Raw genomic sequence first — 18,504 nt, 5'->3', positions numbered from 1 at the left:
TTGACCCGTCCCCCGGGTGAGCGATGCGTTCGGCTGAAGTGATGGAGAGAGGCGCTTGGAGCGCGGCGGTGGAGCTGCGGGACGCCACTTCCTCAGCAGGGCCTCCCATACTTCAAAAAGCAATCTCTCAGTGAGCGGCACGCTTCTGTGTGACACCGCGAGAGTGGGGGTGCAGTCGTTAACCCCCGACACCCCCCCCCCCGCCCCCCCGCCTTATTCGTCTTGGGCCGCCTGGCCTTGTGACCACCCCACCCCCCCACACCCCAGCCACACCCCCTCACACTCACTTTCCATTATAGAGGGGGGGGCTTAGGGTGAGATTCAAATCAAGCCTGGAAATCAAGATGGGAGGATGACAAACCGGGATTGCGGGAAGTTATGGCGAGCTCCCGCGGCATTCTGGGAGCTCGGAGAGCACACGCTTCCTTTGTGAACGGTGTATGCGCTCCAGACTCCACGCAGAAGAAGAAACAGACCCCAATAACAACCTCCACACCCCCCCCCCCCAATCCCATTTCAGAAGGCCTTGGTGATTGCTAGACTGTGCATTCATCCAGACAGAACTGCTCCCCAGAACCATGAAAGGTCTTAATCCTATATCCACTCAAACCAGCTGTTGTGTAATATATATAATAGCCCATAGCCTCGATAATTGATGATTGACCTTGGGATTAAGCCCATTTTAGGCAGGTATCTGGTAACCTTTTCTTTAACTTTTAATGTGTTGATGGGCAACAGATGAACAGTCCCCTACAGAAGAGAAGAAAAAAAGCCAGACCACTGGAAACTGTGCGCAGCTTTCAAGGGTTCAGATCTGGTAGCAATTATGCTTCCTGAACAACATAAAAAAGTCCCGACGTTTTACAGCGAATTCCCCAGCAGCACACAAAATACATTAAGAGACTTCTTAAGCATCATTCACCGATATCGCGCATGCCAACGCCACTCAAAACATTCTCAAAAAACGAAAGTAATTCCGCGTGGGACAGTCGACGCCTCGTCTCGCGTTCGAGAAAGACAGACCTATTATCTGGTCTACGATCGGCTTTTTGCCCTCTCTGACGCAACGGAGAGAGTTCAGCAGCTGAACGCAGAGGAAGGCTAAACAGAACCAAGACCCTGAAAGGTAAAGAAGATGAAAACTCTTCCACTCGAAGAGTCAGCTGAAGATATTCTGAGGCACTGTTGTTTTTCTTGGGCAGTCAGGGGGTTAAAATAACCCGCCAGATTAGAGCACGGCCCCTAGGGGCCCGACAGCGACAGGAAGGAGGAAATCGGCGAAGGCGACGGGACGCCGTGAACTCTGAACCTGGAAGTATTCAATGTCAGCTGACCTCCTGAGGGTCAGCTGGAGGCGTTGGGGGGGGGGGGGGGGGGGTTGGGGGGGCTTGCTCTCCTCTCGAGCGAATGTCGGGAGAGAGAGAGCGGGCGGGATTGATTACAGTTGAACTCTGGGAAAGGCGGGAGGGCGGCAGGAAGGTAAGTGTATACACCGCGTCTCCGCGAGAGGAAAGCCAGCCAAAGCTCCCGGGCATGAATCAGTGCCTCCCCTCCCCAGTCCCCCGCTCTCCCTACATCCACAGAACCTGGTACTACTACAGGAGGAAGAGCCAGAGGATTACAGACAGACAAACTGTTGAAAAATGTTTTTAACAATAGCAAGTTGAGGAGGTGCTATCTTCAATCCTCCCTACTTCAAATGTTAATGTCACCCTATGGACAAGGCACCCCTTTTGCAAACAATTAAAAATTTTCAACCCCCCTTTGTGGAGGCACCCAATTTTTTTGCATTACAATTACTGAGAGGCTTCCGATTGAGAACACGTTTCTGGTGGGAGGTCTTCTGTTTGGACAAAGATGGCGTAAGGCTAGGTTTACACTGCTGTTTCGGCTTCTGTCACAAACGCACCTCTGCCATTGTTTTCAACAAGAGCAACGCTTCGCAGGGCAATGCAGATGCAGAACATGGTAGTCAGCAAAAAGAAACTGCTCCATACCTGCATCCACAGGTGCTGATGGTGGCCACGGTGACTGTTCTTATAGAATACGTCTGTCAGCTTGGCATGAAAGACACACGTGCACTTATTTACCTTGTAGGACCTACGCTAGCTAGAAACACCACTATGTGATATGACAGGTTAACCAAAATGCTAATTCACCACCAATGAGGATAGCAGCTTCACCTGAAAATAACCATCCATCATTCATCCATTATCGATAGCCGCTTATCCTGAGCAGGGTTGCGGACCTGCAAACATGGCAACCACAAAGCAAACCACCTATTCATACAGCACCTATGGCATTTTGACACACACCACCCTCAATTTCACAGCGAAGCCCCAAAGCGTAATAAAACACAAGGGTAGCATTCTGAGGCCATGTCTGTCGCCGGGGGTGACCGGGGTTGGGGGGGGGTGCTCGTGCCGATTGGCCGGGACTTACTGCTGGGGTACGAGCTGGGGCCGGACGAGGTGCGGCTGCTGTTTGACGGTCAGGGTCATCTGCGGGACGCCGCCGCCGGCGGGGGGGGCCGGGGGGTGGTACTGCGGCGGGGAGGGGGCCTGCTGGGGGATGGGCCGCTGGGGGGTCCCGCTGGGCTGGCCCTTGCCCGTGGCGGGGGGGTTGAGCGAGGGCGTGCTGGTGGTCTTGTGCTCGCACACCTTGCCGTTGGAGCCCGGCTTGCAGACGCAGTGCTGGGGCTTCAGGCACATGCCGCCATTCAGGCACTGGGGCAGACAGTTAGCTGCAACACAGAGAGAGCACAGCTCATTAACACATATACACACACAAAGCTCATTAACACATATATACACACACACACTCACACACAGCTCATTAACACATATATACACACACACAGCTCATTAACACATATATACACACACAGCTCATTAACACATATATACACACACAGCTTAACACACATATACACACACACACACGCACTCACACACACATACACACACACACACATCTCATTAACACATATATATACACACACACAGCTCATTAACACACACACACATACACACAGCTTATTAACACACACACACACACACACACACACACACAGCTTATTAACACACACACACACACACACACACACACAGCTTATTAACACACACACACACACACACACACACACACAGCTTATTAACACACACACACACACACACACACACACACAGCCCCCGCCCCCCCCCCCTCCCCCTTTCTGAATGCAAACTCTAACAGTACTTTAGTCCAACCAGCCCCGCAATCAATCGCAGTGCTGCTGAAAGCAGTGACATCACGTGGGGCAGGACAGGGCACTGGAGACAACACAAACGATACATACATATCATACAATACAAACAGGGCCAAACAAACGTGAGCATGTGCACATACATATATATGCACACACACACGCACACACGCACACATGCGCATACACACGCACAGAGGTTAGTCAAGGTCATTCTCAATGCCGCTGCCTTTCCCTCCACACCCTGGGCTGTACCACAGCACAACTCTGAGCTGGGGAGGCCTACAGGAGACAGTGACCTGCTGCTATGCAACCACGCCCACTGTACAGGCATGACCCTGGGGGGGCGGGGGGGGGGGGGGCGGGACCGCACACGACTCACCTGCAAATATTCCGCCCCCCGAATACTCTGCGCCCCCTCTTTGCGTTTCCTGTGCCGTCACTGTCCACCCGGGACGCGGGTTTCTGCTTTCTTTCCCCCGGATTTTTTGGCACCTTGCAGGACGCGTGTGCGCCCCCGCCATCTGTTTTATGAACAGATCCCTTACAGCACGGGGTCCGCCCCCCACACCCCCCCAAACACCCCCCCCGCCCCTCTGCACACACACACAGAGAAGTGCTGTTCTGTGACAAGGGTACTGGCTGAAATAATGCCGATTTGAGCATTAGCCAGGAAGAGGGGGAATAAATCCCCCCCCCCCCCCCCCCAGGGCCTGGCACCCTTTTTTGATGAGGCCGCCTCGCGACGTCAGCGAATCAGAAGGGAGCGAGTGAGTGTATCGACATGCGGACCGGTGTGTGAGCGTGAGGGCCGCACGCCTTCGCGAGCTCGTGCTAATACGCTTTAGCGCGCGTGCTAACGGAACAGATCCGGGCCATACGGCGGGGGGGGGGGGGGTGTTGGGGGGGGGGGGCGGAGGAAGCCGCAGATCCACGCCGTCGCCACGGCAGCATACGGACAGTGCAGATGTTTCCGTAATTGGGTGGGAAGCTGCAAATGAGGCAGAAACGTAGTATTATGGGATGTGTCATTAGGTCGATCGCCTCCAGGGCACACAGCGGCTCACGAGAGCGGGATTATTAGGGGAGTTCGCTCACCGGGCCTGACGGCTCACCGGCCCCGGTAACCAACTGCCCCCGGTAACCAACTGCCCCCGGCCCCGGTAACCAACTACGCCAGGGAGCCAATCTTATCGTACGCTTGCTTCGTGCCAAACGCACAGGTAAGCGAAAGCTTCCTGCTCAGGACAGGCCTGGGGATCGATATCGGCTGACATCTTACACCGCTTCTTAACAGGAATGAAAAAATTTAATTTAAAAAAACTTCCGCTCCGCTTCGAGGCTTCCTGAGGTGACAGATTCTCGGGGGGTCAGGCCAGGCTGTGTTTGGGCTGGGGCGCGGCTGGGCTGGATGGCGTGTCCCTGCAGGGAAGCGGCATTGCTAGCCGGCTGGCACTCCCTCAGAGTCTCTCCCCCCCAGCATGTGGGGCTTGCATGTGGTGAGCATGTGTTTTGGTATGTGGGTGTGACTCTCCTTGGTGGTGCATGAGATGGGGTTTCCCCACCCCCTGCACTGCTAAAGGCTTCTCTATGACATCATGCGCTGCATCAGCACAATATACACTCACACACTACAATATTAACTTATAATGTGAGCCATTAGTGCACTGTGTGGGTGGCCTCCGTGGTCTGTTAACAAATCCAAACTGTACCTGGGCCAACTCTGGCCAGGAACCCCCCCACCCCCCCACTTGGGGACTATGGAATCGCCCCGAATCCAGTCGATCAGGACGGCCGTGTCTCGTCGCTTTACAGCGACCCCCACTGGTCATTCGGGCACCCCGCAGTCTGTCAGCTCAACTGTCTTCATTCAGCTCACGTCTGCTCCAGCTTGACTCACGAACGATGATGTCATAAAGACACAGAGGCTTGTCATCAGGAGGAGGGCAGGTGCTCGTCTGTGCTCTTCCAAAGTGATAGCATCAGTTCACAGCATTAAAATGTGAGCTGCTTCAGTTGCCCTGTGTAAGGGCCTCTCTTAGAAGGTTATTAACAATCAGCAGCAAGCCTGGATGCTCATGGCAGGACTGGGCAGCAGCAACAGGTATGACCCAAGGAGTCTTAGTGACACTTGCTTAATGTTAGAAAACCCCAGGGCGAGGGGGTGAAACTCCAGCCCTGGAGGGCCACAAAGCAGAAAAAAAGACATTTGGAACATAAAGCAGGGACATGGAAAGCTGCCGTTGGGGTGATTTCACTGACACGGACAAAGAAACAGTAGAAATTGGGAGTAAATTGAGGGGGAAAAAATAATTAGTTTTTTTTTTTCTTCTTTTTTAAACATCCCAGTTGCCAAGGCCAACTACCCACCAGACGGCCTGTGTGTGTGTGTGTGTGCGCCTGTGTGTGCGCCTGTGTGTGTGTGTGTGTGTGTGTGTGTGTGCGCCTGTGTGTGTGTGTGTGTGTGGGCCTGTGTGTGTGTGTGTGTGTGCGCCTGTGTGTGTGTGTGTGTGTGTGTGTGCGCCTGTGTGTGTGTGTGTGTGTGTGTGCGCCTGTGTGTGTGTGTGTGTGTGTGTGTGTGTGTGTGTGTGCGCCTGTGTGTGTGTGTGTGCGCCTGTGTGTGTGTGTGTGTGTGTGTGTGTACAGTATCCAGCTGAGCCGTTTGAATGCTGAGAGGAGAACAGGCCGTTCCGGGGGCCTTTGCCAGGGCTGCCCTCGTCGTGCCTGCGTGTGCGTGCGGCGGCGCTGCTGTCTGAAAGCCCACAGCGCTCAGCTGGTCTGCAGAGAGGGGCGCGCTCGTTAAAGTTCGACGGGCACAGTTCTCAGACTTCAAAAGGGGGCCACACAGAGGCCTCTCGGCGAGGCCGTCGTCACGGCAGCCGGTCTGAAGGGGGCCTCGAGCCGGTGCTTTTTAAAGCCCGCGCGGGGCGGAGGACGTGCCCCCGGGGTCCTCAGCCTCTCCCCGAATCTATGGCCGGGAGGACTCTCCGCTTGCGCGCACTAGCTGCGCTCAGAGAGAGAGAGAGAGAGAGAGAGAGAGAGAGAGAGAGAGAGAGACCTCAGGAACACATTTCCCCCGCTCTGCTTGCGCGTGCGGCGTGCGGCCGTCAGGAAGCCAGGGGAATATTTTCATGCTCTGTTTTGTCTGGCCGCCGGTGCCTGCCTTGGGTTTGATGCGCGTAAGAAAGAGAAAGAGAGCGGGGGAGAGAGAGAAAGAGAGAAAGGGAGAGAGAGAAAGAGAAAGACAGAGAGACAGACAGGGAGAGAGAGAAAGAGAAAGACAGAGAGACAGAGAGGGAGAGAGAGAGAAAGACAGAGAAAGAGAGACGTAGAGGGAGAGAGAGAGAGGGTGAGGGGGAGAGAATGACAGAGAGAGGGAGAGAGAAACAGAGAGAGAGAGAATGACAGAGAGGGGGAGAGAGAAACAGAGAGAGAGAGGGAGAGAGAGAGAATGAGAGAGAGAGAGAGAGAGCCTGGGCATGTTTACAGCGCGTGTGATTGCCAACCACCTCCACACTCGGGACAGCTCCTTCCAAAATTCCAGTACAGCTACAGTGGGGGCCCGGGGCACCGGGAACCGGCTTGATGGTTTCCATGGCGACGGTGCGCACCTTTTTTTTTTTTCTTCCCCACAGCTCAGCAAAAACTCACCAGAAAAACTCACCGTTCCACCCTGAAATTCAATTAGCGCTTGTCACCCCCCCCCCAGGGTCTAAAAAGCGTGAAATACCTCAAACGCTTCCTCGTAACTGCAGTCAAATTAGCACAAAATGTATTCCGTCTTTCCCCGGGATATTCGCGAGACATAATCGCACATACTCGTCTGCCGTTGTCCCTCGAAGCCAAAGAAGTATTTTCTTTCCCTAAATATCCTCCAGGAGGAGTGGCTTGCGATTCGGTCCGTTTGAGATACCAAAACATTGTTCTGTTCAGAACTCTTGACAGCATCCCAAAGCACATATTTCCAGTTTCATAACAATGTTCAACTTTGGGGGGAGGGTCTACTTTGTGGTTATTAGACCCATTATGCTGCCATTTTAAAGTATAACATTTTCCTAATTGCTCATCGCCATGACGATCACCAGTGCCATGTAACGTGTCCAAATTACCATTTTGTCTTTTTCACAAATTTAATGTACAGTAATATCTTACATAGCACAACTGCCAATAAGATTCATTTCTAAAACCTCACATGATAAAACTATAATTTTAGGTTGGAAACTATAAAGAAGTATGTTTTTTTAATATTAATGAGACACTTTTCTTTTCATTTTGTTAAAGAGCCAAAATGGTGCCCAGCTTGTGTCATAACCAGCTTGCTGTGGCACACGTCCAAGGGCTAAGGCCTCATCCTTGTGTGGAAAAAAGAGTTTCAGGGTTCCACAATCCCAACCCCTGACGAAATTAAAAACGGGTTTGATTGACAGACTGAAAGAGAGCTTTATGTGTACGGCGTGGGGGGGGGGGGGGGGGGTGTTGGGGTTGGGGGGGCAGTGGTCACGTGTAAACCCGTGCCAGAACAAACTGAATTTATTTCTATTAAGGAACCTTTTGTTAAGGCTTTTCAGTGTAAGAGGGGGTTTTGGGGGGGGGGGGGGTAGGGGTGGTTGGAAATCAAACTCCATTAAACATTTAAGCCCGCGAATTTACAGCCCAGTCTGTCTTCCGTGACAAGAAAGGTGGAGAAAGCAAAAGACCGATCCCTAAAAAAGAAAAAGAAGAAGGGAAGAAAAAAAAAAAAGGAACTCAGGCTTAGATATATCGGGCGAGAGAGAGAGCCATCCATAAAGGCCCCTAACAGACTCCTGCGCAAGGAGTGAGCGACAATCACAATTTCTCATAAAGGAAAGTTATGCACTATAAAATTGATGGAAAAAAAATCTAAAGCGTACGCGTCCTGCTTCGCCGTCGACCATCCATCAGGCGCCCGTGACACGGCGAGCAAGCTCGGAAGCATTCGGGCGATCGAGTGTCAAAACAAGAGAGAGAGAGCTGTCATTTTACCGCGGCCGCCGCCATAAATTAGCCTAAAAGGCCTACAAACATCTGTCTCGCGAAACGCAACGCCGTTAATATTTCTACGTCACGTACACACCGCTCGTGGTGCTCCATGCAAGAAAACGAGTCAATACAACAACAGCAATGATATTTTTTCATACTTGTGACCGTCTTGGCTGGAGTCATGGTTTTACTGGTACGGTCGGCGTAATGTCCAGTTTACCGTTAATAAGCATACGTTTGTCATGAACCACCCTTTCCAAAGGCCCAAAGCATCACTTTTCACAGTGCGGAGAGCGTGGTGTTTTCTGAACACGGGAAGGAAGGCACGGTGTCGGTGGTTGTTAAGGTAGCCGAATACAGCAGGGCTGCTATTGCAGGTCTCCCGACTGACTTCCAGTTGACTTTGAAGGATCAACAAGCCCCAAATTAAAGAGGAGAGCAGATCTCTCGTGTCTCCATTGAAGCACGGCCTCAATGCGGGGCAGGGGGCCACAAAGACCCTTCTGTTGAATTGTGACGTTGTGATTAACCGTTTGTATGGAGGGCAAATTTTGCCTTTTTTTTTTTTTTGAGGACTTCCCTGCGTACAAAAAATGCAAATGTGTGTTCCTCTTCTCGTCCAGCTGAAGTCCGTGAGCACGATCACCTCATCAGACGGGACGAGGTCAACACCCAAAATACAAAGACACCAACGCTGAGGGCATAACGGAAATGTGTTCCTATCCTAGGCCGGCAAAGCATTTCTTTGCCCCCCCCCCCCAAAAAAAACACCCCAAAAACAAACAAAAAAACACCCCTTGCCCTCTCTAAACTGAATGCACACATGGACAAACCAGGGGAACGGGGACAGAGAGAACACAAAGGGGATAAAGATGGAAGGTCCTCCGAGAAAACTTAGCCCATTCAAACATATCCCAGAGAGCCATGGGGCCAGGGAGACTCATGGGTAAGAACAAGGATAGGGGAGAGAAACGTTCAGTGGCCCCGACCACCAGTAACACAAAAAGCCCACTCAACACCTGGCTCACATGAAAGAAGAGTGTTTGGGGGGGGTGGAGCTGGGGTAAATTTGTACCCATTAAACATATGAAATAACAGTCCTAGACGAAAAATGTAGCCCCCCCCTCCTCTATTCCCAGGAGGTCTATCAGACGTAACGTGGAGGGCTGTCTGTCTCTTATATAATACGCTGGCAGGACTCGCGGTGAATAAGAAAGCACTTCTCCTCCCCGGCCAAAGTGAAAATCGCACACGCGTCGAACCCGTTCCTGAATTTCTGACTGTGCAGAAGTCCTGAGCGGCTCCACCACTCCCCTGCCCCCAACGGGTTTGTCATCGCTCGCTGGAGGGGGGGGGGGGGCTACAGCTACCGCCAGACGCTAGTTTTTTTTTTTTTTAAACCAATAAAAAAAAAGTGCCATTCACACATCTGTCAGGCCTAACGTTGGAATGGAACTTTTTTAAATTTGCCCACAGTGCGTGTGCAACAGTGCGCGGTGGGATTAGGTCCCATTACAGTGAATGAATGAATGAATTACAAGCCTGGCTGCGTGGGCTAATGCTAACCACATCACTGACACTGCTCAGCTCCAGTTTCTGTTTCCATTGGGTAAGTTTGAAGAACATGAACGCAAGGGGACAAATAGTGCGTTACCACGAGCCGGCCTACCGCAGTAATCATCTGATTATGAAACACGCTCCAGACTCATCTGTCAGATTGCACAAAACTGCGAACTGCAAAATGCAAATAACAAAACAAATCCCATCGGTCTTAGGATGGCTTTATCAGAGTGAGCATCCAAATTTAAATGGCAAATTAAGCACTATAAAAAAATGCTCTTTGGGGAGAAAGTATACACATGCAAAAGTCATATTCACAGGAAATCAGATCCAAGGAGGCGTACCATTCTCTCATTTTAAATATTCATTGAGTCCAGTTCCCACAGTTGAAAATTCAATTTCACTGGATATCTACAGTACACAGCTTTAGCAGCCTCCACAACGACACAGAAGTACAGTGCCCCCCCCCCCCCAAACCCAGTTTCCCCCCACATTTGAAGGCAGTTGGGGTATACCTAAAAGCATAAGCACAGCTGTGTGTGTGTGTGAGTGTGTGTGTGTCGCATTTAAGCATTTCACAGACACTCCAATCCAGAGTGACACAGACAACTTACTTTTTTTTTTTTTTTTAAACATTCACCGAAACAATTTCAGCTAATGTCAAAGTATACTGTGCTCTGGGTGGAACGGCGGTGCCTCAACCTTGGGATTCAAGCCAGCAACCCCCAAGTTACAAAACGCAGGCGGCCCAATCGCCTGTCCTAACTGTGGACAGCACACACGCGTCCGCGGTTTGCGGTTTGCGGTTTGCGTGCGACAGCACACAGCTTATAGAGACACACACACACACACACACACACACACACACACGGCGCGTGCGGCATACTCACGTTTCGTGCACCTCTGGGATCCCGGAGCTTTGCTCCATCCCTGACAGCACTGCCCCCCGCAGACGTTCACCCTGCAACGACACCGGGACAGGAGTCAAGTCACTCCGGAGACGAGAGCGTCGCCACGGAAACAGACACGGACACAGACACGGACACGGACACAGACACGGAAACAGACACGGACACGGACACGCACACGGACAGGGACACGGACATGCGGGGTCACGCATGTGCTGCCGTGACAGCGGCGCTGGTCTATACCGCAACTAACGCCTAATTAACACCCCACCCGCTCGCCCTTCTCCACCCCCCCCCGGTCACCCTTCAGGGGGCTTTCCTTGTTTCGCTCCGTCACGGAAGGAGGCAAGAGAAGGAGCTCATTTTGAGTGCCCCCCAGCTGCAGCCGGGAATTATGGGAATTTGTGACAACACTTCCGAAGCTGTGCGAATGGGGCCCTTTGAGCTCTGTTCTCGGGACCCAAGGGAGAGCTGGGGGGTGGGGGGGGGGGGGGGGTGGGGGGAGGTGGTTGTAGTTAACTTTTGGGTAATATGACTCTTGTAACTGGGCAATATTGGGGACTGGTTGCAATTCATAGACTTGTACATGAAGCAACACGGCATCTTCATGAAAGCTTCTGTAACCGGAGACTTGAACCGAAGGACCAATTATGGCATATTAGACACAGGATTGCAATTTAGTACTCGTGTTGGGGGAAAAGTGGTTAAAAGACACTGCTAAAATTTCTGTTCTTCATTACACCACACTGGCAATAACAATGTTAAAAGAGGTTAATAAATGCATGTATATTTTTTTGGGCAAAGAAACAGATCACAAACCATGTAATGACCAATAATTTAACCATAATTTATGTTTAGACTGTTTTCTTTGATGCTACAGAGTGTAGTATAAGCTTTGATGTCTTTATTCTGATTTAGCATGATGGCCATGTTTAATATAATAACTGCTTCATGCAACCGCATTTCCACAAACCGGTAACTCTTGGAAACGGTTGCCCAAGTTAATTTTACAAGCCAATGATTAAGTTCAAGGTAAATTTTTCCCCCCAACACATGTATGTTGTTTCAACACAGAAACAAGTGATATCCAAGTAGCAAACTGTATTAAATTAGTGTCCCAGTATGCAATACCAAAAAATACACAAATGTCTCGCAGCTATGAGTCCCACTATATGTTTTAAGGTCCAATAGTGCGCAAACACACAGAAGCGTTTCCACGTCTTCTTACCCCGAAATTTTGATTTGATGACTTGTGTGCCGAATCGGTTGCTTCTGTTGCTGTGTGATCTGCGTATCCTGGCGAAGCGGCAAGCTTGGGTTCGCTTGCGTCCCCATCCTACGATTCCGAACTTGGCCACCGTAGCTGGTCCTGAGTTCCACATTATACGAGTGAGGCTGTCCCACGGACCCACTGCGGGATGAAATCGAACTCACGTGCACCCTATCCGTACCGCTTGGTCCCGGCTGCAACACGTAATATCTCCTAAATCCACTTTGCTCCCTGGCCGTGAACGCTGGTGAAACGAAAAAACCTATGGAAAGTAAAAGGTTCCATGTGATCCAAGCCATATCCATCCAGTACCCCGCTTTTAGGAAATACTTCAAAGGCTCAAACTGTACAAAAACAGCAGCTACTTCCTTGCCGAAATCCAGATGTTTGCTTCTCGTGCGCTGTCCTTAACAGAAAATCTGTAAAAATGATAATTTATCGCAAGTGAAAACGTTCAATCGCCGAGTCCCTGAGCGTATTCATTTATTCGGCGACTTCAAACAAAAAAACAAACAAACTATCAGCAACACTTAAGTCGTGTCCAATAAAATACGAAAGCAAAGAAAACAAAACTTTACCGATTAAAAAAACGCACAGCTTTATCACAAAACGGGGTTCGGGGAGGGTGAACAGCAGATGTTACAGCTGCTCTAGCTTCGACTGTGCGGTACTTTAGCTTCGCAAAGAGGATCGAAAACTCTTTAAAAAGTTTCACTGAGTAAGGGCAGGAGTTAGTGTCAGAACGGAACAGCCAATCTCCAGCAGACATGACGTCAGGAATGGGACGCTTATTGGAACACACATGCGAGGCTGAACCCTGAAGTTTAACTTTAGAGTGCGAGGGAGTTTAGTAACGATGGGCCACAGGGGCAGTCCACTCTGTGCAGTGGAAAAAAAAAGAAGTCGGCTGGTATTTGTTTCTACCTCGTCTTGTTGCACAAGCTGCTGTGTATAAACTGCTTTTATTTTAACAAAACAACGCACGTATTACTTCAGGGAGAGAACGCGCGCTGTCAAAACACCTCCGATTTCCTAGAGACAACATGGTTAATAATCTCGGACAGCTATAAATGACTTGATCTCGGAGAACAATGGGCAAATAGGACTGACTTTTATTATCAGTGTATTACCTTTAATTTAGTATGCACATCACCACTCACAAGCCCACTCTTTAATTATTTGAAGTGCATGCGGTCATTCTTGAATTTTTCATATAAATCTCTGCTTAAAAAGTAATTCCTTAAGTTTAAATCAGATTCATTACATTCAAATGTGAACTAGACCTAGATAAACTGTCAATTTTTAAAAGCAGGTTACATTTATCCTGTGACCATGACTGTTCATCCAACGGGAATCATGATTGTTTGTTCAAAAAGTCATATTAATACTCGATTGAAGCGCTCGCATTGTTTTTGTTCCGCTACGACAGACTCATCTTACTTTAATAAATCAGTCCCCCACCCCCCGCCCTACATTGCACTGCAGCTACCAGTAGATCCTGAGTAAATTGCTCAGCAATGAGTCATTACGTAACTTTCAATACTGCGACCCCTGGCACCAGTGCAGGTCCATTCAGCTAAAGCCTTACGGTAAAAGGCACACTTTTCGTGAGAAACAGGGGGTCCTTCTAAACCACAGTTTGTCCTTACCTTGTTGCAGGTGTTCCTCTGCTACATACCGGAGGCTAAAATGTATTAATAGATACCGCAGATTTCTTCCTCAATGGAAAAGGGGTGTGGGGGGGTGGGGTACAAATGCTTTTGACACACAAGCACATTCTCCAACACCACCCTACCCTACCCTACCCCCACCCCCCCCCCCCCCCCCTCCGTATCTGAAACTAACAAGCCATGTGGAAGAGAGTGACATAATGAGCTTTTTAAGACATCACGCTAATGAGACGAAATCAGGAGCAGTGATTCAGCGGTAAATAAGGGACTCCGGGACAGCTTAGCGGCGTGACAGACAGCTGCGAGGCATTCTGTGGTCGCCCATTAAAAAGAGGGAGCCTGCTTTCACCAACATGACTCACCAACGAAAAAAAACAACAAAAAAAAACACTTAATCTGGGGAAATACGACCAAGTCCAAACCATGGGTTTCCGACAACTTGGGGTTATGCGCAGGAAACGCTTATTACAAGAGAATTATCCTCATGTGCATGTGCAATGTTGGCGTGTTATCTTCTTTTTAAATAACGCAAGATACGTTCAGAATACACAGTAACAGGGGGAAAAAAAATTGAGATTCAGCTTCAGGCTGCATTCCAGCTGCATACCAGGCAGCTGTTTAAAAAAAAAAAAAAAAAAAGGTTTTAAAGGAAAAATTCAAGAGCACAGTCTGCAAGGATTTTTTTTTTTTTGAACATATAAGGAATTTGAGACGACACTGAGATGTGTACAGGAAGGGTACAAATCGCCTGGCAGCCCCTTGCGAAGAAAACCATCTTGCGTGCACGCGAATGGTGTCCAGTATCAACTAATACAAGCAGCACCGTGCTGGCCACAGGATTGCTGAGACTGATTCATTTACAGACAGAGAGTGAAATGGAGGGGAAAGTGACATTTGGAGGTATTTGTCAATTGGGGGGGGGGGGGGGGGGGGGGGCACAGAGCGGGAACCAGGCAGAGGGGTCTGGGGAATGGGAGCCCAGACCCAGTCTGCTGACGCAAAAAGAAGAAAGGTGGGTTGTGGGGGGGAGCTGAGGGGGGTATTAACCCGGGCTGGACTGACGTGAGCTCTCTGCTCTCTACCCCCCCCCCCCCCAAGTTTATTCAGACGGCCCTCTTGGGGGTGATTTTCCCCTGGCTCTGACGCTTGTCCATCGCAGTATGTGTGCGGGCATTATGAGGAGGAGCGCGGCGGGGTGTACGAAGTCACACCCCCACCCCCCCCCCCCCAACATGCGTGAGCGTTCAGGTCTGGAGACCGCCATTTCCTGGAACGGCTCTGCTCTGCATGTCTCAGGCTGGGGGGCTGGAGTGCGCCCGACGGGTCTCCGAAACAGACGGAAGGGTGAAGCGAAAGCTAGCCGGGGGGACAGAGAACAGTTCTACAGCAAACTACGAACTGTATGGAAACCCAAAAAAGCTGAAAACCCCTTTCTGACATTTTACACAGTCGAGAGTAGGGGCCTTATTTGGTATCCTGGCCAAATTCCCACAAAAAACTGGCTGTCTGCATGTAACCGCCTAATCATCCTTTACATCTGATTGGCTACACAATCTCTTGTATTGTCCTCTTTGATTTTTCCAGGTCGTCAGTGCAAGAGTTGACAGTTGACATACCTGGTTAAATGAATTAAAGGATAAAAAGCACCCTCTGCAGAGGCTGGGACGTGAAATTTGGCAACGTTGACCTCTCGTTCACCCCCCCCCCCTCACCCCCCGTGACATTCCGGAGGACCTCTGTGACAATGTGACGACACCCTTGTAAAACTGCACCCGAAAACACACCACCAGTCACCAGTTTACAAACCACACCTGGGTCAAAATACTTTTCTGTGCTCTATTGATCTTGCCTGGTGTAACTGAGCCTGCCAATATGATCAGAAGGCGAAGTCTACCCATTTTGAGAGTATTTCATTGGTTCCAATACAACAGACAAGATCAGTGAAGCGTAGAAAAGTATTTGAATCCAAAAACAAATACGTATTTCACCCAGGGTCTGATACAAGCCAGCGGAGTCTGTGGCAATTTCCTCACAGTTCCCCTGGGGATTAAGGGGCACTAGGAAAACGAGGAAGAACGATGTGCATTACAACAAAAAATAAACAATGGCGTTCTGAGGCTCAATTTGATACACATCCTGTACCCTTCTTGCCCAATTTTCAGCAAACCCGTCCTCCGGCATGACTTTGAAGACGGACTTGTTTGGAACAGAGGTGGGTAACCCGGCTTCAAAGAGTAAAAAAGACTGACCATGCATTTGCTCCAGCACCATGCACTAAACCAGCTGATCACAATAATTAGTTCTCCCATCATGCTGAAGAGTTATGCTAATTAGAATCTGGAATTTGGAAGTATAAAAAGAGGATGCAATGAGAATGGGAGAGAGACTACTCGAGAGCTTTAAGCAACTTCCCTCTTTTAGCTAAAATTTTTTCCCTCTCACCATCATCATTTAACGAGTGCTGAGTTACACGCGGTGGGTTTTATTTGTTCTTGTAATCGCGCCAATTATTATGAACATACCACTTATTTAAATTAAAAGCTTTCATATATGCGATATAATTTTAAACATAAATTACTTTCGGTGGCCAAACTTGCAAGGAAACCTCAAATGCGATCATTTTATTAGAAAAAAGGCACCATTTGCGGAGAGAACTTGCACACATTTCAAAAATCATTTTCGTAAATCTAAAACACAGCACATTGTAAAATGGAGTGGTTGGAATGGGATTTTAAAACAGCTCATTTTTTCTATAAATAAGGTTCATGGCCTCAAAGGTCACTGCGCTGTGCCTGTGTAGTACATCGTTAAACCCCTAAAAAGCAACATTTAGAGATCCTCATCCAAACCTAGAGCCCCCCCCCCCCCCCCCCCCACCAGCAAAAAAACACAATCTCTCCAAAAAAATAAAATAAAACGAAAACAAGCGCAATAAAACAGGAGTCCCAGAGGTCAACTTCTTTAAGGGGGGGGGAGGGGGGGAGGAAGGGAAAGGACCCTGGGGAAGGGGGGAAGGGGGGGGGGGCATTCTGGAACCTTCCGTCAGGGCCACGGGGGCAGGCGGTGTCAGGGCTGCCCCACACCCCGCCAAAGTCCGTCGCAGGCGAATGGCGCTTTCGCGGCCGGACGTCGCCATGGTGACCAAAACGCCTCGCAGCGCGGGCGGGAACATGGCCACCGCGTCACCGCCCAGAAGTCCCCCCCATCAGTCCCCAACCCCCCCCTTTTTTTTAACGTTCTTCAAGAGAGGGGGCGGTGGTGGCACTAGTAACGGAGGAGACTCCATCGCTCAGGAAAGGGATCGGCGTGCCGGCGAGCTCAAACCCGCGCCCTCGCTGAGAGAGGAAGCCTCTCCGCTCACTCGGGCCGAGTCTCCTCTGGGTCTCCAAAGCCCTCTCTGCTCTATAACAGCAGGTAATAACCCTTTATAAAGGTGTAATAAAAAGCCAACACTCAGTGTTATTAATAGTTAAATGACATTGTTTTTGTAATAAGGTGCTGAAACCAAGCGAAATGTGATATTCTTATGATCTGATGCATCAATTCATATTTTTTTCCATTTTAGAACATTCTTCATCATTATCGAGAAAGGAACAGAATTACCAAGCATTTGTATTTCTTAAACCAGACAAATTGATTATTTACCTATTTTAAATACAATTACCTTTTTTACACCATCAGTGAAATCAGGTCAGCTTAGCTAGTTAGCTAGATTGGCTGCTTTGCATTGTGAATTTGGCAGAATAAGGAATCTGTCCAATGAGTGCTATTGTTGTCATGGGGATTGATTGAGCATAGCTCCAGTACTGCCTTGCGAAAACGCTAGCTCTAAATTACACAAAGTTCACAAAGTTCACATTTAACTTGTTTGTCCCCTATTTTTACATATATATATATATAAAATCCTGATTGGACTTCTTTCCTTGCTCTTTTTATATTGTCACATGGCCTTCTTAAATGTTTTTTTTTTAATACACATACGTTTTTCCAAACGCTTTACATGTCTGGTTATTTTTGGATTCAAAGTATACAATAAAAATCACACCGCGTCCACAAGGTGTCTCTTTGGAAACTAAATGTAATATTCAACCAGTTTTTACACTACGCACACAATTTCCAAAAGCCTGATTTCAACATTTTCGTGTGTTTTCTTGTGTGTGCGTGCGTTCTGCGAACAAGTACATCCACAACAAGAAATTTATCCCGCTTTTGTTAGGCTTTTCTGGGTATGTATTTAATACATGAGATCACATAAGAACGCATTATAAAAAAGGACAGTTTCTGTGTCGCGTGTTGGGCACACGGTCACTGTGTGCAGCTCAGTCCGCGTTTCCCGCAGGAGGTCTGGGTCTGTTTAATTAACCCTTTCCTGCGCCGCCCCGCCGCGTCTCTCCCCTTCACTGGCTGCGCAGCTGAGTGCCCAGCTCCTGCATCTCTGCGATCAGCTGCTCCAGGGTTCTGACATCATCGGCCAGGTCGCCATGGAGCTCCCCCGTGGCAACGTCGGTGTGCAGTTGCTAAGCGGCGTGAGACGGACAGCAATGGCTTAGTAACACAGTCTCTTAAAGGAGCAAACACCACGGGTCACCATTTTTCTTTTTTTTTTCTTTTTTAGCAAAGCAGAAAAAACAAGACCAGGTTAAAACCTAGTATGTGGCTGGACCTAACGCACGTGACCCAGCCGACCAATGGTGTAACTTCATCACTCACTCAGTCACAGACATACACGTTTGCAGGGCTGGCCCCGCTGTTGCGGTCCAGCCAAAAACGGCAAGTGTCCACAGTTGACTCTGTGCATTTATAACTGAATGACTCCACAATATAATGCAGACAGAAGAACGCACAAAGCTG

The 18,504-nt window shown here is 49.4% G+C and overlaps 2 protein-coding genes across 2 annotated transcripts in view; both read right to left on the bottom strand.

Moving 5' to 3' along the window:
* LOC135245203 (latent-transforming growth factor beta-binding protein 1-like) overlaps window positions 1–12,716 on the bottom strand; it is a 51,803-nt gene extending 39,087 nt beyond the window's left edge. Inside the window, exons 1-3 of the mRNA XM_064318122.1 lie at window positions 11,942–12,716; window positions 10,696–10,766; window positions 2,443–2,743 (exon numbers count right to left, since the gene is read on the bottom strand). Coding sequence (XP_064174192.1) covers window positions 2,443–2,743; window positions 10,696–10,766; window positions 11,942–12,288 — 719 coding nt within the window. The 5' untranslated portion in view covers window positions 12,289–12,716. The remainder of the gene's footprint in view (window positions 1–2,442; window positions 2,744–10,695; window positions 10,767–11,941) is intronic.
* Window positions 12,717–17,860: 5,144 nt separating this feature from the next.
* ttc27 (tetratricopeptide repeat domain 27) overlaps window positions 17,861–18,504 on the bottom strand; it is a 102,395-nt gene continuing 101,751 nt past the window's right edge. Inside the window, exon 19 of the mRNA XM_064318121.1 lies at window positions 17,861–18,170. Within this exon, the coding sequence (XP_064174191.1) occupies window positions 18,051–18,170 (120 nt within the window). The 3' untranslated portion in view covers window positions 17,861–18,050. The remainder of the gene's footprint in view (window positions 18,171–18,504) is intronic.

Source organism: Anguilla rostrata, chromosome 18 (assembly GCF_018555375.3).
Source record: "Anguilla rostrata isolate EN2019 chromosome 18, ASM1855537v3, whole genome shotgun sequence".
In the NCBI taxonomy this organism is placed as follows: Eukaryota; Metazoa; Chordata; class Actinopteri; order Anguilliformes; family Anguillidae; genus Anguilla; species Anguilla rostrata.
Note: the sequence above shows the minus strand (reverse complement) of the source record. Positions and strands in the feature narration are given on the sequence as shown.